The sequence below is a fragment of the Nasonia vitripennis genome, chromosome 5, assembly GCF_009193385.2.
Source record: "Nasonia vitripennis strain AsymCx chromosome 5, Nvit_psr_1.1, whole genome shotgun sequence".
In the NCBI taxonomy this organism is placed as follows: Eukaryota; Metazoa; Arthropoda; class Insecta; order Hymenoptera; family Pteromalidae; genus Nasonia; species Nasonia vitripennis.
In genome coordinates, this window is record NC_045761.1 from 15542953 (window position 1) to 15564398 (window position 21446).

Genomic DNA, 21446 nt, shown 5'->3' on the forward strand with positions numbered 1-21446 from the left:
AGTTATTATTCATACTGGTTTGAGCCAAACAATTATAAATTTGTTTTTTAACGGTCTTGAAAAAAATTCTAAAATTAATAAATTATAAATGAATGTTAGAAAAGAAATAGTTTACAAAAGCAAATTTTATAAATGCAAGTTACTGTTATATGAGTCAAATCTGGCATGGTTAGTGGCCGGTATATAGCTATAAATGCACACGCACAAATAGATAAACATCAGCTGTAGTAAGACGGTCCATTGCAATGCTCTGCATATTTACTTACGTAGTGAACGTTAAATACAGTACAAGATATGATTTGCATAACCTTTACGAGTATTAAAATTTTTTCATTAAAAATATGATGGCTTCGCATTAAAATGACAAGGCTAGTAAGAACCCTCTGGAAAAATAATCTCGTAAGGGCAATATAATCAACCACAGAAAAGTCTACTTTTGCCGCGTGTTGCATATAGAATTTTTATTCCCCTTCTGATTGAAAAGTCACATTTTGGTCCTGATAAGCAGAGTCAAATTTTGAAAATTTTTGACAAGATGTTACTTTTGCCTGATTTTACTTTCTCCCCGCTGATTTTACTCTCACCCCGCTAATTTTATTTTCTCCCCACCTGCACCGAAAGTACCACATTCTCTCCCGGGCGCCTGATGGAGAGGAATGTGCATTTTTCATTTTAATTTGTGGATTGCATTTTAAATCAAGTGATTATAAAAATTTGTGTGAGTAAATAAACAAATGATTGATAATGTTATAATATCCCTTATAAGTATTGGATTTTGTGGCACTGCAAAATCCAAAGTCCACATATTAAAATATGATTTGAGTTCAGTATTCCACTTCCTTCTTTAAAAGGTCTGCTACCTCTATTTATGTAATTAATAAGCTCGAAAATTTCTACAATTGCATTCGACATTTTCTTTGCATCTTCACTAAATTTCTAACGATATACTAAAATTAATAAGTAGAATAAATTTGCAGTTCAAACCTGCCTCCAGAAACCACGTGACTTGGTATAACTTAATGAAGCAACACCATCGAATGGACTGTCCAAGTTTTTTCCTCCCTAGGCACGCAATATATTATACTATTTCGCCCCGCTAATTTTAGTTTCGTCCCGCTAATTTTACTTTCTCCTCGCTAATTTATTTTCGCCCTGCAAAACTAGTTTTCGAAAAAAATATGCAACTTTTAGCCCGCTTTTCAGGACCGAAATGTGTAAAATACTATATGCAACACGAGGAAAAAGTAGAATTTTTCCTTGGGTGATTATATACTGCCCAAATGATAATATTTTTCCAGAGAGTGCGTTTACTGCCCGAGCAGAGGGAGTATATTAAATAAGTGGAAATAAGTGGCTATTATAGTTCAACCATGAATAAAATAATTTGTCAACAGGTATACGCCAAAGTATATGTACTCGGAAAGGACCTATCCGAATTATTTGTCGGGTACAGGGTACGTGATGAGTTTTGATGTCGCTCAACGTCTGTATAAAGCAGCCCTTTCCACGCCTGTTCTCCATCTGGAAGATGTCTACATAACCGGGGTGTGCGCAAAGCGAGCGGGTCTCAGGCCAACAAACCAATACGGCTTTAGTTACATTCCGCGTAAACTCGAGACCTGTGCCTTGCGAGACGTCATAACCGCCCACAAGGTCAACGCTACGACAATGCAGATCATTTGGAGTAAACTTAATGAACCCATGGAAACCGCTTGCGCTAGCGCTAATCATTCTGCAACCGATAAGAAGAGCGCGACAGTTAGTCGACTCGGTAGACACATCGGTTATTTTCTGCTTAAGAGCCGCATACTCAGCAGCAGGTGCGCATAGATGACATAGCCAACGTTTTCGCGCAATGAAAATGACTGCGAATCAATGGCTGTTGCTGTCGAGTGAATTTTATTGGCTGTAGTTATATTTTTAATTGAATCACCGAGTTAGGGACTTCGAAAGAGTCTCTATAATTGCTGCCAAACACTATGACGCGATAACTGCATTCGCTTATGGCTTTCGATCCAATTAAAAAATCGGAATGACTTTCTGGCTCTCTTTCTTCTTTCATAATTGTCTCCCGTTAAACATACAGCTGTCTCAAACATCTATCAATTTATTGATTTTTTGATTTTTTGTTAAAATAGATTATTTGAAAATATCAAACTTGGTCATATTCAGTTTTGTAGGAGTGGAAAATTTATTGGAATAAACGAACAAAATTCTTTCTCGGCGTTTCGACTAGCTTAAACTTTAACAGTAGTAGCCATCGCACATTATTTTTCAGTTATTACATGAATTTAAAATTCGTTGGAAGCTATTAAAGTTTTTTTACACGTATATATGTAATAATTAACAAATAATGTGATGATGTGGTATAATTTAGCCTTAACACTTAATTTTTGTATCCTGGGGAGGGCAACTCCTTTTAAAGTTTAAGTTGCGGCCGAAACGTAAAGGAAGAAAATAAGATAAATTTCTTCTCTTACAATTTTCTTCGTTTACACCAATAAATTTTCTACTCTTACAAAATTAATTAATATGAACAATAGAGACGCTTCAAGATTTGTCATATTCAGATTTAAGATTCCTGCTGGTGTTCAGTCATAGCCTTTTTTCTTCATATACTTCCCTTGAGGCTTGTTTTTTAAAAATGACTTTTACTCTCAAAGTGGTCATACGAATATGATTGACGATTCAACAATATATTATAAATATATTTTTTTCGGCACCACCTGTAAAGTGCGTTCTTTAACCCTTCCTACATAGCGCTAAAGTGCACACTTTACGCTTAACGTGGAGAAAAATAGCATATGCAGTACAGAGAAAAAAAGGCCAAACAAAAGCACGTATTTCCATTAAATTTACACGTTCTCTTGACTGATCTAATTTTTTACTCCTCCAGTTCGTTGTCTACTATCTCGAATGCTATTTAAATCAAATTATCAATCAAATAATTAATAGATTAACTTTTTTTTTTTTAATGAATAAAATGCTTATTTGCACCTAATAACAGGTGAGATTTCAGATGAGAAATTTTTAAAAATCGAAAAAATGTCTGAAATGCTTCGAAACCTAGTTTTTTTAACTTGTTTGAGAGGAGGCGACTCCCAATATTAAAAAACTCGTTTTTGATTAAATAAGAGGATCTAGCAGCTTCCGGACCAAAATTACAGATGAGAGTAGCCAGAATTTTCATGATACATTATCTTTAAAATGATCAAAGATATTGTGATCTGAAGATATTGAAATTTAGTCAAAATGATGTCACTGAAGAGATCTCTAACAAATTGTAATTTTTCTTTTTAAAGCACAATTTCGAGATTTTTTATACAACGATACATGACTCTGTTAAAGGGGGCCCCTTAGTCAATTAGAGTCAAGATTTCGTGCCACAAAATAGCAGCCGACAAAAGAAACTAATTGCTTATAAAAAATAATTGAAACAAAATTACGATAAACTACGACATAGTTGCTCTCCGTAATGTAATAATCTCTCATTTTACAAAGTTTGAAGTTCATGTGTCAACATCTCACAGAAAAAAGTTCGAATATAACGTCATAAACTAACGCAATTTATACTTCATTTTGTAAGATATTGATATATGAACTTTAAAATGATGGATAATTATATTACCGAGGGCAAGTATATCTCGTTTTATTGTAATTTCGTTTAAATTATTTGGTATGAGCAAGTTAGATTCTTTTGTCTTCTGCTACTTTGTGGCGCGAAATCTAAATTTGAATAAACTATATGGAACCCCTTAAGGCATTTTCATGACTAGTATCACTTATAAAATAAATGTTCATCACAGAAAGAAAACTCTAGACAATGACTTTATCTTTCCTTAATGATACTGTATGTGCGTTTGTTACTACGATTTTTAAATTCACAAAGAAAAATCATATTCGAATGTCCCAGAGTAAACTCCTCGAAGCGGTTTTTGACTATTGAGTGATATTAAACTTAACAATGTAATATATTAGTTTTCTACTATTTTTATCATATTCACTGTCCTAGAAATAGTACAATATTATATACTTCTTGCAAATACTTTTCATAGTACTTTTCATAAAATAGTAGTCTCCTATAAGCATAAAAGGCAAAGAAAAATTGATTCTTACGACCTTTTTGAACTCCTAGTGCTCAAAGTTATTTAAACATTAAAATACATAGCATAATATTTTTAGAATAGTTTATTTGAAGAAATTTCTTGACATTCAGATTAGAGAAAATAATATTGATGAAGGATGACATTTTAAATATTTTTTATTTAGATTAATGAAAAGCCTATTACCATGACTTCTCAACTTGAATATTAAAACGTTTATAAATATCTAAATATTTGCAAGATTTTATATGTATTTTGATTAAGGTAGTTCACCGACTGCAGTGGTGCTCAATTAGTGTTTTTATTAGAAAATTCCTTTTTTAAGATATTATACAGTGTTATCTAATATCAAAACCTTACAATTTATAGTATCAAACATTAGCATAGTGCTATAAATTGTTTAGAGTATAAAATACTCTCAAAACTTGTAAGAGAGAGAAACACTGCGCACCTATATAGATATACTGATAGCAAGGGATGAAAACTTTGAATTGTTGTATCTTAAAAAAAAGCCTCGCTTGCCCTGTCCAACTTTTTCTCCATGATTTATATTGTTATTTTAAATCATAAGCTAGTTTTTAAAAAATATTCTAAGAAAACTCGCATCGCAATTCAACTAAACGTCCTCAAAATTCGGACCCGGTATAGGCTTCCCATGTTAAAATACAAAATTTCAAGATTCAATATCTCTAAAAATAATGTCGCTTGGAGGGTAAAAAAATACCACGTTGTAGAGGACACTTAATTGTTTAACATGTAAACAAAGTTTGAGCCATATCCTAAGAAAATAAATATTCCGGTGAACTACCTTAAGTGAGTTTGAAAAAATTCAAAAACTAAAATATTTTTGCAGCTTGTTCACCTTCATTTGTATACAAAATTGACATTTTACGGTTTTTAATATTATATGAACTTTCTGAAGAGTAATAATACATTTTGCTGAAACTCATTCCTAGAAAAGTGTAATGGTTTTGTAGTTCATATATAGTTACTGAGATAAAATGGAAGCAACGAAGAATATACGAATGTACAGAGGTGAACTAAAATAAGCTTATCAATATAATGTGTAGATATGGTTGCGGTTGTGAATTAGCCTTTATTTACTTCCAAAGAAAACCATGGCAAAAATAGAATTTTAGATGTTATGTATCCTAAAAAGTGCTTTAAATGATATTTTTTATCTAATGATCGCGTTACAAAAAATATAAAACGTCAATTAGGTCTCCTCCAGTCATAGGTATTGATACTTATTCCTTTGAGCATTTAACGTTTTTGCCAATCAAATATTTTGTGATTTTGAATGGGCAATGCAACATTAAGATGCTTATTTATTAGTAGGATTTCAGTTTAAAAGAAAATATTAAAAATATATAATTAATCAAGAAAATACATTTTAATATCATTTAATGCATTTTTTAGTCTTAATTATTTATATATTAGTGGTGAAAAGATAATGCTTCCAGATTGAAAAAAAAATTTTATATTTTTATTATAAGTTTGCTGTGCATATTTCTGTAAATATTTTTCCTGATATTAACGAGATATACCTGTGACATGTAACTCTCACCAATAAGTACGAAGAAAAATCATTTATCTTCCTTAGTATTTTTTACTTTATTTTAATTGATCTAACATGGCCAGAAAGTAAAATTATAACAAGATTAAATCATATTTTTTATTTTAAAATACATACGCTATTGTATTCTATTATTTGTATGATATTTTCTTTAAAAAAATGTCTATCTAAATCTTCAAATGAAATTCAAAAAAGTTATTTAACTAGACCTGTTGGAAAACATGCAATTGAAAGTCAATAAATAAATTGTTATGTAAAATCATTATTGTATATAGTAAGCAATTATCTGGCGTGTATCGTGTGTTGTTATTAGACCAAAAAACTTTAGTACGAATATCAGTTATTTGTCAAAACGTCCTGGTATTTTTATAACATAAAATATAGCGTTGTTTAGCGTCCTTAAATGAAGAGAAGCGACATTCTATTTAATGAAAAAGCACATGTTTTGCTTTCATGATTTTATGGTATTTTTTTACAAAATAAGGCTTTCTATGTCAATTTTATTAATGAAAAAGAATCGATCAATTTAAAGAAATCATAATAATTTTTTCATTATTATACCATTGTAATAACAAGTAAGAAGTGCTCTTAGGCAATAATCGTGCATTGAAGCTGTACATACATAATTATTGCGGGGGCCACCATACCAGTTATATAGATATACTAACCGTGTTAAATTGACGCGCTCCTTCTTTTCTCCCAACTTTTAGAAAAACGGCTGTATGTACATAGAAGTCTGAAAAATTACCGGTTATAGTTTTTGATACCGTCTTTGCGCGGAAGCGAACTGGATAGCAGCCGTCAACGGGATCATGGAGAAAAAGATACTTTATAGAACTGCGTGGCATAAATCCGCATTTATGTCACGCCTATCTGTGGCATAAGTAGTCCCTTATTGCGCCGTGCATATCGCTAACCTCACGGTGCAAAAAAGGACTGCTAATGCCACGGATATAGGGGTGACAGCGGATTTATGCTAGTCAGTGCTAGAAAATATCGTGCGATACACGCGTAATAAGTCGATCTTCAGTACGACTTATGCTATAGTAGTATCGTAATGTACTATTAAAGTACGCTTTCCATCCGAGCGCCTAACCTCAGCCAAAATAAACAATAAACGATCGATCTGATCTAACCCAAAATATTTGACATATCTGGAAAGTATATCTTAAGTATCCTTTTCCCCTGAGAGTCTGTTGATAAATGCTGTCCAGATTGTACCGACAACTATGTCCTGTAATTTTTTGAGAGTTATAGAAGCCCTCGTTTATCCAGAAGTTGGGAGTAAGTGATCGCGTAAATTAACATTGGTAGTATATCTATATAACTGGTGTGGTGGACCCTTGATAATGTTTTGTAATTATTCTACGGATCTTTACATAAAAATAGCGATAGATAGATACAATGGGAATACACTTTGAATGTGCATCACAAAATCCTTTTATAAGTTTTGCATTATATATTTTTACAAAAATTTCATATTTGCATGAATATTTTTCAATAATAATGATTCACTTTGAAGTACGATTTTATTACAATGTTTTATAGTAATCTTAATTTAAAACAAAAATCATTCAATTTTTATATTTGCGTGAAGTGCTGTACACGAAAAATGGACAAGCTAGTTTAGTATTATAAGTGTTATATTATATTCATGCTTTCGTTATAAAATACTGCATTGTGAGCCAAGGGCGTAGAGTAAGATATTTTAGACCAAGTGTCGAGCTTGCCGTACCTAACCGTCGAAGCCGAAAATGGGCGCGTTTAAGGCAAAGATACATATATTACAACCGCATATCAAGCCAAAAAGTCCTCTTAGCCCTTGGTACACACTGCATTTTTTGTGCCTGCAATAATTGTTTTCCACGTGTCATTTTTTATTAATTAGATTTGTTTAAACGGGAAAATGTTAAATATGCAATTTTGAAAGCCTTATATGGTAATGCGCTTATACTGTATATACGTTAAAATCGTTAATTTAACAGCGCTTCATAGGCGTGCAAAATGCAAAAATGACCGCACGCATTCAGAAATAAATGATACATGCGTGGAAAGGGTTTCTTTTTAACTATAGCATTGTTGTATTTGTCTCTGACTCGTAATAATAATAGGTACTGCAAACTCCACACTTCGCCAAAACGAGTTAACTTCTCGTTCTGAGTAAACAACATACTATTTAGGGCTCTCGGGAGCATGTATAAATGTATATAAATAAGTATATAGTATATATACAGTGAACGAAAGAAGTTAGCGTACCTTGCAATCCCAACTTTTGCATCAGTTGGTGCGCCGATTATATTAAGGGGCTGTAAAAATATTACTTATACATAGCATTATTGGATGCACCCTTTTGGTTCTATAAATTATAAAATATAACTATTTAGTTTTCCGACTTTTTGGAATTATAAGTATTAAAAAGCAAAAGAATGGGTTGTTTATAAGCTTTGGAAAAGGGCGAGCTTATAAATAATTATTTTGGAGCTACTGTGCTAGGCATATTTTAGGAAAATTTAAATGTTTATTTTTGATTCACTGGGCTCACGAAGGCTTATAAACTCGCTTCCCCGCAGAATGGGTGTGTCATACAATAAGATATATCGTTTTCAGCGCCATTGCTGCAGCAATTGATTCACAAGTTGGGATACAAGGAGCCCCTATTTTCCTTGATATAATATAAAAATTCTATCTATATATCCATGCTCCCGAGGACCCTTAAGCGCGCTTCCGAGGACAAAGGGCACTCATTAAATAATATGACTACACGTAATTTTTTCAGCGTTGTGTAAAGTTACTCCGATTTTTTTCGTTTACGATATATTATACAGATTCTACCTATGTGTGCGTCATATATATATATATATATATATATACACGCACACACACACACGCTTCCGAAAGCCCTCGAAATAATAAACCTTTTAGCAAATTATAATTCATTACTTTTCGTACAATGAAAGTTAACATATTTATTTGCGTAGAAATAATCAAAATAACGTCCGGATTTTTTAATGGAAGATCATTTATTAATATTTTTTGTCTTCTGTGTACATACATATAATAGATTAAAAATATAATAATAGATAGTTTTATGCATCATAGGGGGCCTTAGAAACTGTACTTTAACCTACACGTCCATTACGTGTATAATGTATAAGAGTTCTTTTCTCATTTCAAGTATATAAATGAGAATGATAAAATAATTAGGATAACTAGATCGAAAAAGTAGGGTGCTATCACGAATAAGCTATAAGCACTACTGTATGTTATAAAAGTACACCGATATCTGTATACAAATTTTAATTTTTCAATCATTTTTAATAATTAAAATTAATATATCGAATTGAATAAACAATATTTATAAAAACTATATCCTAGCTTAATTATACGCACCTATTAAGAAATGTACTGTAAATTTTAGCATATTTTAGTACAAATATATAAGTATACAACAAACCAAATTTTTTTTAATTCAAAAAAACTACATCTAATGAAGAAAATAAAGTTTTGATGAATGTTATTAAATATAATAAGTATACTTGGGAAATTAAAATTTGTATATAGATGAAGACATTTTTTTATTCGTATATTATATTTCGTATCATATACTTGTAGATAAAAAAAAAACAGATTTGACACTGATAATTTTAATAGATATACATTGATGTAATATGACGTATATTTACTGTTTATTGGATGATTAGTATAACTAAATGTATGTACCTAATGCATACACGTGAAAAATTGCACACAATGTATAATTATGTGACAAAACACAATTATTATTCTTTTGAACCCCGCGTAAAAATATTATATGAGATCTCATATGACTGAAATTCGTACTGAGATCTACATGATATCTATATGAGATGCGATCTCATGTAAGATCTCATATAATATTTTCACGCGGGACGCCATCGTTCTCTATACTGATTATTAATTTTGTATTTAAATTTACATTAAAGTTAAGTTAAATTTATTATATTGTAATGTTTCATTATTTTGCACACAAGAAACTAACCCTTTTACTGCTACATGCAATTATAATTATAAGCTCATGAATCAACATTTTTTTGTATTTCTTAATAAAAATCAAATAAAAATTTTCTTTATAATAAGTAAGAAGCTACTTTTTTGTTACTGATAAAAACCGTATAGTAGAAAAACTTTCATGGATGCTTAATGAATCTCTGAATAATTTTTTACAAAACTCAAATGTACTCTGTAACAGAGTGAAAGGGTTAAAAAATACAGAAAGTACCATCAAAGTGCTTTTTTTCTTTTCATTCATTCCTATTTCTTTTACTTCCATTAAATAGAATAGTTGATAACTGGAAAAATTAATTAATTGAGATCATTTCATAAAATAACTTTGAGTCACTGCTATATGACACACATGAGTAAAATAAAAGAATTCATAAAATATTTATTAAGTATACTCTAATAAACAGTTTTTATTTTAATGAATTTAGAAAAATTGAATATAAAGATAAATATTATTTTACATTAAATACATATATTTTGTTGTATTGATAGATAATTAATTTTGAACATAGAATATTTACAGCTTTTATACATTATTGAAAAATAAAAATTGAAATTTCATTTAAATAGTAGTAATTGATAAAAGTATATCAAGTAACCACAATTGTTGATTATGAAAATGTACATTGCAAAAGTAAGTAGGAACTACAAACATTCAATTTTCCTAGAAATTACATGATATATTTTACTTTATTTTATGTTTCTTGGTTTAGTTTTTTCAGAAGACTTGGCATTATTTGTTACTGTTTCTTCTGAAGGATCTGCATCCAAACTAACAGCTAGAAGACTTTCTACAAGTTTACCATATGTTTTCTTCTCTTTTCTTTTCAAGGTTTTACTTTTTTTCAGTTTAATTTTGTGATTCAATCTTAGGGCTTCTGTTTTTGTGCAGTAAGAAAATTTATGATCCTTTGATCTATGATGTCCTTTTTCTTTTTTGCATTTACTATGCATTTTCACAGGCTCTGTTTGATCACCATTTGGAACACAGTTTAAAGATGGATTATTATCAACCACAATAGAAGTCGTCAATTCTAATAAACTTCTATGTTTTTTAAATTTTTTAGTTGATGGCTCCATTGGTGTATCATTGTTTAATTGAATATCATTAATAACATTGCCTGCAATTTCTTGGTCCCGTTTTCTTTTAGACTTTTTTTTCTTACTCTTACATTTTTTTCTTGGTTCTTTTTCTTCCATTGTCTCTTGCTCACTTTTCGTCGCATCATCTTCAATCATGCAAGACTTTGTTAATTGTTGACTTAAATTGTGTATTTTTCTTTTAACTTTTTTACAGGTTTTTTTAGATGGTTTATAATCATTGTCAGACTTTGTTGTTGAAAGTACCACACAATCATCATTTGCTTCTACAATAATTTCATTTTTGACTTCAAATATACAATGCTCCATTTCGATATCTCTCTTTTTTTTCTTTTTTCTCTTTAATTTAGTTTCATTTTTGTCTGAACTTTCAACTTTAGACTTTAAATATCCAGCAGCAATAAATTGTTTTTCTTGTTCAGCTATTCGAGCAAGCTTACCATTTAATGTTAAACCATGTCTAGCCCCTTTATGAGCTGTTCTACCACCACAAGCCTTAAAAAGTTCTTCGTCTGACATTTTAGTAACACTTTGAATATCTGTGGGTTCCTCTTCAGTTGGTTGACACGAGCTGTCTTTAATCAGGTTTCCATCCTGTAATGTGGAGGTTTTTAAGAATTTTCCATAATGAAGGGAATGCTTTTTCTTGGAGACGTCTAAACCGTATTTGGTGGATGATATATTAAATGCATTTTCCTTAGCTACTTTTATAGAAACCTTGTCAGATTCCTTATCCAACACAATGTTTTTCAAAGCTTTATCGTAAACAGATTCCCACCATTCAAATTCTAAATCTTTGTGTCCAACCCCACTTGTATCAAACTTTAATTTTGGTCTTAAAGCTTCAGCAATACCATTTTCATTTTTCCCAAGTCCTTTACCTATAAAAATCAATCACGTCATATTTTTTTGTAAATCAAGAAATTATCACATAAATAAGCAAGATTTTCTAACTTTTAACTTTTAGGTTATAATCGTAGAAAATTTGTTTAATGATATTAAATTACGATTTTTGCAACAAATACGAGAACAAAGTAATTAATTGCATTGTTTTTTTTTGCCTTTAGAGTTGGAATCAGTTAGTTAATAACAGAATCCGATATAATAGATATTACTGAACTGGCTTATTAAAAGAAATTAACTTTACCTTCAGTCCATCCATATTTCAAAAGCTGAGCTTTTGCAAAATCAGACATATCTTGGCTTCTTCTTGAGCAGATTCAATGAATTCGTCATTAAGAAATAAACATCATTCTTATTTATTCTTCTTTATTATAAAAGTTAGTATATACTATATACTATACGCATTGTATACACATGACCACGAATTTACTAAAGATGCGAGATTGCCGTGCGATTTGCGATATGGTACGCGTATTATTACAATGCGGTTGCGCGTATTGTAGGTGGCGCTAGGCGCTTGTAATTTAAACATTTTTCTTTTTTGGTCAAATGATGCTATGGTGGCATAATGATTATTGGTATAAGTTCATACATTCTTCACGTGTGTTGGTTTTCGTAATTTTTATATGTGAAAATATTCACGTAGATAACACTACTTAAACGCAAATTATTAAAATATAAGCTGATGTTTTTGAAATTTCGCTTTAGAAAGGGTAACCACGTTTACTAAAAGAATGAACCTTTGCTCTATAGCGGAGTAGAGGATCCATGAAGATTTAATAAGAGAACGATAAACTTGAACAGAATAATTCCGAGTTTGCTTATTTTAGCGTTAGGGAACACATGCTTTTTCATCGCTAAATTTCAACACTTTCAATACAACTGTTGTCGCTCTCAAGTCTGGATAAAACTCAGAGAGACGGTGTCGTTTTCAAATGAAAGTCTTTACATAATCTTATAAATTATTTTAAAATTAATTTGACAATATTTAAATTACGCACTGGAGCCTTTCTACAATAGGTTCAGTTCAGCTGTTCCGCTCGTTCAGTTTAGCTGCAGTTCAAAGAAGAGGTCCACTATCTATATGATTATCATTCATGATTGTTAATTTGTCTATTAAATTAATCGAATTTCGCATTAAAATAGTACATTTTAAGTTCTAATCGAACTATAATATAAACGTAGTAAAAAAGCGCCATATTTTATTACAAAATTTAATTAATTTAATAAGCCATTTTACAGTCATGAATGTCTAATATACAGATAGTGGACCTTCTCTTTGCTACGTTTTGAACAAGACACGACTGAACAGCTGAACTGAACCTATTGTAGAAAGGCTCCAGTGCTACCAAAATATTGATTTTTATCGTATTTTATCACTTTTTATCAAGTTCTAATGCAAAAAGTGAAATTAAGATTCACTATTCAAGTCGATAAGTGATCTAATCGACTTCTATCGACCTTTTCCAACAGGGTGCGTGCACCCTTCGCACTCTTTTTCTTTCTTGCAGCACGTATCCGTCACGGGATGCGCAGTGCCTCCTTGACGCCCGCCCTGCGGGCCCGGGGGCCTTCGGTCTCCTCCGGGCCCGTTGGCGGGCTTCGGAGACGCTACCTTTGTTCATTCTTCTGTTGCAGGGTGCTGACGTTCCGGAGCTGGGATCTCACGCATTTTCAAACTCTCCCGCATTTTCTCTACGCATGCGCTGCATGCCAACAGTCTGTTGATGGCCGTACAGACCCCTGGTGCCACAAACCACAAATAGAATAGAATAGAATAGATAGCATGGCGGTATTTAAAGTTCAGATATAAAGGTATATAGTCTGGTACATAACCTATATCTACCTATATAATAGATATCGCTCCGAACAGTCCGAACGCGATACAAGTTTGTATACGCAGTCACCGGTTCATGGTATTTATTTACTAACCTAAATTTTTATTGCGAAAAATCATCGATTTGGCGTATTTTTTTACGATGAATGTTTCTTTAGAATACTGTATAAAACTTATCGCATTTTGTTTTTTGCTGTCGTATTAATTCTATAAAACAGCTAAGTTAACTGATCGTGGCTGCTACTTTGCTAAGCCATTGTTACTACTTTGCTAAGCTACTATTACTACTTACTTTTTTAGAAGAAAAGAAAAGAATTTGTTAAATATGCCTAGAAGAATATCTCTCCTTGGGAATACTCTGCCAAGACAGGAAGATGTCACAGTGGGTAGGCCAGATGATTTTGGAGGTATTAACAATACAATTCCGTCCATCACCATTGCTCCACATGAGTTCAGAAATATTATGGCCAGTTCAGAGCGAAGTGACATGACTATTAGAGAGATGATGGAGGACAGCACTGCAACTGGTTTGGTATTAAAAGCCAATGAGCCCTGGCGTGATGCACATTTAAAATTGCACTACGATTTTTTGGAAAGTTTGCAAGCACATGTGTCAAAATTGCAAATTTTTGACACAGTTGCTACCTTTATTCAAAACTGCACAGATACACTAGAACTTATGAGAGGTATGATATCAAATATTTTTTTTTATATTGTATACATTTCAACTAACATTGCAGATTTAAAATTTTCTTTTATCTTATAGGAATGAAAGCTAAAGTAGAAACTTCAGAATTATCTCCAGAAGAAATTAGCTTAGAAAATGAGAGAAACACCTGGAGACTTGTCTATTGCCTGTATCAAAATCGTTTAGATTCTACAGATGGTGAAACACACATGGAAACAGACAACAAGCGCCGTATGTCAGAAAAAGAAGTTATTCAAGCATTATACAAAAGCAGTAAACTCATAAGAGAATATCAACTTATTATTGATTGGCTAGAAAAAAATGCTTGTGATCAAGCTGATAGGCTACCATCTATAGAGAACTTTACAGACAGAACAGTGGCATGGGAAAATACTCTCCATCAGTTGCAAAACAAAAAAAGTGGTATTGCTTTTCCATCATCCAGACCTATTGTTTCATCCATGGATCCTGATGCTCCCATCAGAGAAGGAAAGCCATTGCATGATTTGGATAAAGAAGATGATGCAAGGCTAGAGAAGAGAATGCTTATAGAGGTACAAATTCAATTATCAATAATCAAAATAATTTAAATATAAAAACAAAAATCATTAAAACTATTACTTATGTTTAACAGGTACGATGTGGTAGGATGCAAAAAGCTCAAGCATTAGCTATACACTGCGGCCAGCACTGGCGAGCTGCTTGCTTACTTGGATGGGCACCCTATCATGATCCAAATTATAAGAGTAATAACACTGAAGAAAAATTACCTGTTGAAGGTAATCCGAACAGAAGTTTATGGAAATACTGCGCTTGGCAAATGTCAAATGATGCACGCGTTGGTAAGACCCATTTAAATTATTTAAATGTCTTCTTTTATCCTTAGTAGCTTTTGCATATCATTTCTTGATTGTCTTGTCAACAGGTCAGTATTACCGAGCTATATACTCCAGTCTATGTGGGAATGTTAAACAGCTGCTAACAATAGCCAATTCATGGCAGGATGGTCTCTGGGCATACATGAAGACACTGCTTGACATCAAAGTTGAAGCGGAGGTCCGTGGCTTTATGCCTAAGTCTTACATTGCTCTGCCTGAGGACTACTGGAAGGGTGAGAACACATTGGAGGACATTTTCGACGAACTTGAGGCTTCTGCAAATCCTGTGATTGCCAGTCAAGCTAAGGAACCAGCTCATCGAATCCAAAAATACCTAATACTGGACGAGATTACAACGCTGATTGATGATGCGGAAAATATGATCGAGCAGAAAACATGTGACGCCCAGTTTCTCAGATTCTTGGCACATTTGGTCTTGTTCTTCAGACAAATTGGAAAAAACTTGAACGAGCAGGCTGCAGATAAAATTCTGTTGGAATATGTGAAACTTCTTATGGAAATGGGTGATCCATTACTAATAGCTTTTTATACAGCCACTTTACCAAGAGAATCACAGACGGCAAATTACGCCCACTTCTTAGAGAGGGTTACAGAATACGAAGAGCGTAAAAAGTGCCTTAATGCTGCTGAAGATGCTAATTTAAATGTTGAAGCGATTACCAAACTCGTAGTAGAGAATATTAGACAGAAGAACTTGGAGCTTCAGTCACAGGATCTAAGCAGCCAGTTGACTGATGCTGATTTGGAGAAGATAAACGCGCTTGATTGGTTAACGTTCTATCCAAGTCAACGAGAAGAAGCGCTATGGCAAACGAACGCTTTGATAAGGTACTTCCTTACCAATGAGAAATTGGATGCTGCAAGAAAAGCTTTCAATAAGGTAAATATTGATCAAATATTGGTCTTTCGTCATAGATAATTGTATTAATTGCATTCTTCAATAATTTTCTTTTTATTTGTGTATTCATTTTTTTAGATACCAGTGGACGCCATCGAAACAGTCATTAATGAATTTCCAGCACTGCATAACACCATTGAGAACCTGATGACAACAAATCTTCTACCTAAAAAAATTTCTGCGTCTATTCGCGAGTATCTTTGCTACAAATCTTATTTGGATGCACAAGAAGGTTTTTCCGAGTGGTTTTCTCATTTCTACCATGCTAGACCAAGTCCTGTGGAAGAACTGCCGCCTTATGCCACTTTTACAGAGAAAGTAGCTTACGAACATAAAACCTCTCAATACAACACAGAAATGGAAAGATGGAAGACTACTATGCAGCACCACACAAAGGTTATATAATTATTATGCTATAAAAGCTTTTACAAATATTTAAAAGTTGATTACTACGATGGACTAATTTAAATTCTTAAACTTGTTTCAGGCTGTCAAACAGCTTTTGTTCAACGTTCTTCTATTTCCAGACGGTGGATGGTTAGTCGACTCAGCGAATGTCTCTAATAATGAACCTCTTACGTCAGAAGAAATTTTAAGAGAACATCAGTTGGAAAAGTTAAGAAAATTGTGTATTCCAAAAATAGCACTCTTATTGCACACTGTTATGACAGAAATGAATGAGCAAGCTGAATGCGTTCAACTGGCCGATATTCTTGCGTCAGAACAGCATCAATTGTACAAAGTAAGTCCTCTAAAAACATATTGAAATAAATTGAGCTATGAAACAAAAACTGAATTTAAATTAAAAGTAATATTATATAAGTATGTACATTTGAAAAAATAAAATATTTTTTTGTGTAGGTGTTTTCCAAAGATAGAATGCAGGAAATATTCAAAAAGATTTGCGAATCATCTCTAGCACTGATGGATCAGAAAAAGGACCCGTGGGGTTACTCAAAGTAAAAACATGTGATCTTTGTGGTCACGGTGTATATTATATAGAGTAAACATATTGCGATTCTCACAATGTACATATTATACAACGAGTAAAACGACGTCATAGACTGAAAGGTATAAATGATCTTCACGAGTTTAACTTGTGAGAATCGAAGTTTCTTCTCTGTTCCAGTATCATTTATTTATCTTCGCGTTTCATTTGAATTTTTATAAAACCAGTTTATTGTCAACCACAAGAAGTGAATATAAAATTTAATACAATGTTTAATAATGCATAAACATAGTGTATTACGCTATACATTTTAATCGCGCTCACGAATTTCCATTTTTTATTGGTTTTGCACATATTACAACTTAGTTTGGTACATCGCTCAGTGATAAACCAGTTCTAGTGCGGTTATGACGTGAAAAAAAAAACATTTTGGAGAGTTATGAGATCACTTCATGATACTCAGTACATCGAAGGTGAACGAAATCGCGAACGATTTTTGTTACTACATTTATTAGGTAAAATTGAATATTTTTCAAACATGGTTTTAGCTGAAGGTGATCACGAAACAACATCGTATCATAGATATGCCATATTCATCTTTTACTCTTTATCATTTTATGTACTTTAATGAACTGTAGTGCGAGAATATCCACAATGACACATACGACATGTTTTTTGTTGTTTCGTTTGCTTTTCTTTTCCTGACGAAAGCTGTACCAAGGAATTATATAGGTTCCGGAGTTTGATAGAACATACGTGGAGGATAGAATTTCAAAATTTCCTTAAAACGCTATAATTATTAGTTGAAAACATTTTTCATGCATTAACACCCATGAAGAAAACTCGCGGAACTTTCGTGCATGCAAAAAGTGTCAAGTTTGTTAAGTGAACTAACGCTGGTACAACTTACGATGGGAAAGAAGCTCAAATTTTGCACTAGCGTGTTTTACTTTGCTAAAAAATGGAAGAAAAAAAACAGATTTTTCGCTTACTTAAAATTAAAAAATCTCATTTTATAAAAGTGTGATGTACAGTTATTTTTGAAATTATCGTTAAGCATATTCCAAAGTAAATTGTAAACCGAATGTACCATAGTTTTTTACAATCAAATGTGACCTATCTATATACAAAAATGTTGCTTAATTAGGTTTTTTTACTTTACATTGTATACCATAATTGTACAATTGTATAATTCCAAATAATTAGTATAACAAACAATAAAAACTGTTAATCCTTATTCACTTTCAACTTGATCTTTCTTTACATTCAAATATTTTGAGTACATACAAGCTAACGAAGGTAAAAACGTCACAAAATAACTTTTTATAGTTTACGCACAATCGATTTTCATCGAAAAAAATACAACTATGTATATAAAAAGACAGTTGATTTCATTCATCTGCTTTCGCAAAAAGCTTATGACAATACTTACAAAAGTTTACACACATGCATTCTCAACAAAGCATATTATATAATTATAGTATTTGCACTCGAAAACAAGTGCAATTTCTGTGAAGTATTTACGATATTTCCTCATATAGCATTTACTCGAATTAATTTTCTATACTATATATAACGCATGAGTGTGAAAAAAATGTCTAGGGTATTTATCTTCTTTTCCTGCCTTTCAATTGATTATACCTTTTTTCGTTCTTTAGTACGAACAACGAAGTTAGCTTGAACTTCGTATTTGTCTTATACGCTCTTTTTTACGATCTTTGTCCATGGAAACTGGAGTATGTAAAGCACGTTTAATTTGTTTAAAAGATAGATCAAAGTGCATTTCCATCAACTTAATTATACATTTCTTTCTATTTTTTGCACAATTATAATTTGTCGCTTCCTATTGAAGAGTAACTCTTTCTGTTATTCGCGTCGAAGACTAGCACGCTTTACGGCTTAAACTAACCTTATAGCGCTCATAAATATCATCAATTGCTTAAGGGGTCAAGCCTGGGTTAAATCCTGCAAAAAAACAAAAAGATATTCTTCTTACCAAAAAATTTTGTTGCTAGCAATGTTTAAATGATATTTTTTAGATAACAAAATTTGTTGCTAGCAGTATTTGATTTATATTTTTTAGCAATGTCTCTCGATCGGTCCGAGGGGGCATGTTTAAGGTACATTTTAAGCCCGGATAGAGTAAAGACGACGGTCCGGATCTTTCAAAAAGCCGTGGCAAGTGACTGAAAACACTTATTTATATAGTGAAATGTCATGAATTTTGGTCAATGATTTTACAAGGTATATACATGTTTTTTTTTTCGATAAAAATGGTGTATATTTTATATATTTTCAATAGAATTTTTTTTTTCAAATTACATCAAATCAAAAATTGTTTGGTAAGAAGAATATCTTTTTGTTTTTTTGCAGGATTTAACCCAGGCTTGACCCCTTAAACGTAAAGCCCCGAAACCGCTGAAAGGACGTGCTAGTTTTCATTGAGAGCGACGATATCATTAATTAATCGTGATGCATGACACCAGGGTTTATACATATAACCATGAAACTCGAAGAAAATAATAATGTACACAAATACGTGCAAGATAAAACTTGGTTAAATAATCTAAAGCTTGCACCGTTAAGGAGGTCTCATATAGTTAGTTTAAATCCAGATTTCGTACCACAATAGCAGACGATCAGAGGAAACTAATTTGCTGATAACAAACAATTTTAAAACAAAATTACGATGAACCACGACATAGTTGCCCTGTGTAAAGTAATTATCCATCATTAGTTTATATCTCGATATCCAACAGAATAAAGTTTGAATAATCCATTTACTTATCCATAATCTATAGTAGGTAAAAATAGAGCAAGCGCTCAAATCGATATCGAAACTCGATAAGTGAGTGGAGTGACTCGCGATAAGCAAACATCGCAAATGTAAATAATCAAACATGGCTGAATTCAAATGCAGTTATGGGGTTAGAATAATCATACGTTGATGCCTGCGCACACGAGAAAAATTTCACCTACGCTTATACCTATAATTTCACAAAACTAGGGTATGATCAGGCGCGCTAATTTCTCGAATTTGGATTATTGTTTTCATTTTTCTGTATAGTTTTTGTGAATAATTATATTGCTTTTTATTTATAAAGAAGTATTAACAGTGTGTGTGTGTGTGTGTGTGTATGTGTGAGTGTGTTTATAATGAATCGAATGAAATATGGTTAGAACAAGAAACCTCGATCGGGAACTGTGCGGTGCTGGCGTACTCTCGGGCTGGATGGACCTCTTTATTATACGCTGTGTGCATGTTCCGAGAGTCTCGCCAGGCCTAAATAGTTTTATTTTTTCGCAAGGATTCGATTGAGAGTAGCTAGAACAGATAGCCTCGATCAGGGCGGTCGGTATAAAGGATTTCCTCCACTGTGGATGTTCATGTTCTAACCTTCTTGTTCGTCCCTTCTTGTTCTAACCAATCGTTCACAACACAACGTTCTAGACCCGGCGGATCTCATGGATCGTGTGTAATAAAGAGGTCCATCCAGCCCGATTACTGAGCCAGAAATTTTAACGTTCGGAAAATCCTTCAAAACTTTTCTCATTCCAATCTAAGCTCCATGTTCCAACCACTCGCGATTTAGCAAATCTGCAAAATTTAAATAGACAGGAAATCCTTCATAGCGATTGCCCCGATCGAGGCTACCTCTTCTAACTACTCTCAATCGAATCCTTGCGAAAAAATAAAACTTTTCAGGCCCGGCGGGACTCTCGGAACATGCACAAAGTTAACTAAATAACCCTATTACGCCAACCAGTAGAACCTCGCTATGTTAATAATCTTTTTCGATACAGTGTGCGTAAAATGCACTTTTACGCACGCTCCACGTGCGTTCAACTGCATTTTCCGCCCTCTGTCTCAAAAAATGTCGTTCGATACGCGTGCTTTTTTTTATTCTACTAGACGTGGCGCAGTGCGCTGCGCGCACTGTAGTAGACTATAATTTCATTAACTTATTAAATGGAATATAAATACTTGATTGATATTTTTAATATTTGTTTTCTATCACGGAAATATATCAAATTTTACAATATATGATTCATTTCGCGCTCATATAAGTTTCAAAATTGCCGCGGTTTCATCGTCAACTTCCTTTTAAAATTTTAAGGTTATGTCTCGAGAGTAGAATGTCTCTAGAATATTATAAATACACAAATTATAATTTGATATGTATTATAGTATTATATTACATTTTCAATATTAGAATCAATTTTAGAAATCAATAACAAATCAAAAAATTCTAACGATACTTTTGACGCATGCGCACTACATGAGCCAATCATATTGACGCATTCTTGGCTTCACTTCATCCGGTCAAGAATTTTTTATATAGGGATATAGGGAATAGGGAATACTCGCGTGATTGTCACCCTCGCTTCGCTCAGGCGACAAACCTCACACTCTTATTTGAACTTTATTCTGCTAGATATTGACATAATGT

The 21446-nt window shown here is 32.5% G+C and overlaps 3 protein-coding genes across 8 annotated transcripts in view; 2 read left to right on the forward strand and 1 right to left on the reverse strand.

The window, feature by feature from the left end:
* Positions 1–5192, forward strand: part of LOC100118799 (beta-1,3-galactosyltransferase 1) — an 8187-nt gene extending 2995 nt beyond the window's left edge. For 3 of the 4 annotated variants that reach the window (XM_001602637.6, XM_031932917.2, XM_016987175.3), the window contains exon 6: positions 1395–5181. In XM_001602637.6, the coding sequence (XP_001602687.2) occupies positions 1395–1830 (436 nt within the window). In that variant the 3' untranslated portion in view covers positions 1831–5181. Of the gene's footprint in view, positions 1–1394 lie in introns of all 4 variants that reach the window. The other variant, XM_003425376.5, reaches the window with a different exon arrangement.
* LOC100679571 (G patch domain-containing protein 4) lies at positions 3989–12158 on the reverse strand. Its single transcript, XM_003425378.5, has 2 exons — positions 11969–12158; positions 3989–11702 (listed from the first exon to the last, which is right to left on the reverse strand). The coding sequence occupies exons 1-2, from the start codon at positions 12015–12017 to the stop codon at positions 10411–10413; spliced, it is 1341 nt and encodes a 446-aa protein (XP_003425426.1). The 5' UTR covers positions 12018–12158; the 3' UTR covers positions 3989–10410.
* Positions 12159–13366: 1208 nt separating this feature from the next.
* LOC100118870 (nuclear pore complex protein Nup107) lies at positions 13367–17971 on the forward strand. 3 transcript variants are annotated; one of them, XM_008204176.4, is made up of 8 exons: positions 13367–13539; positions 13862–14247; positions 14328–14803; positions 14884–15091; positions 15175–16028; positions 16125–16442; positions 16534–16788; positions 16908–17971. In XM_008204176.4, exons 2-8 carry the CDS (start codon positions 13887–13889, stop codon positions 17007–17009), a joined length of 2574 nt encoding a protein of 857 aa, XP_008202398.1. In that variant the 5' UTR covers positions 13367–13539; positions 13862–13886; the 3' UTR covers positions 17010–17971. The 3 variants fall into 3 exon arrangements, with proteins under 3 accessions (XP_008202398.1, XP_001602744.1, XP_008202397.1); XM_001602694.6 differs by having other exon boundaries at positions 13498–13640; XM_008204175.4 differs by lacking the exon at positions 13367–13539 and adding an exon at positions 13546–13640 and having other exon boundaries at positions 13720–14247.
* Positions 17972–21446: the final 3475 nt, after the last annotated feature.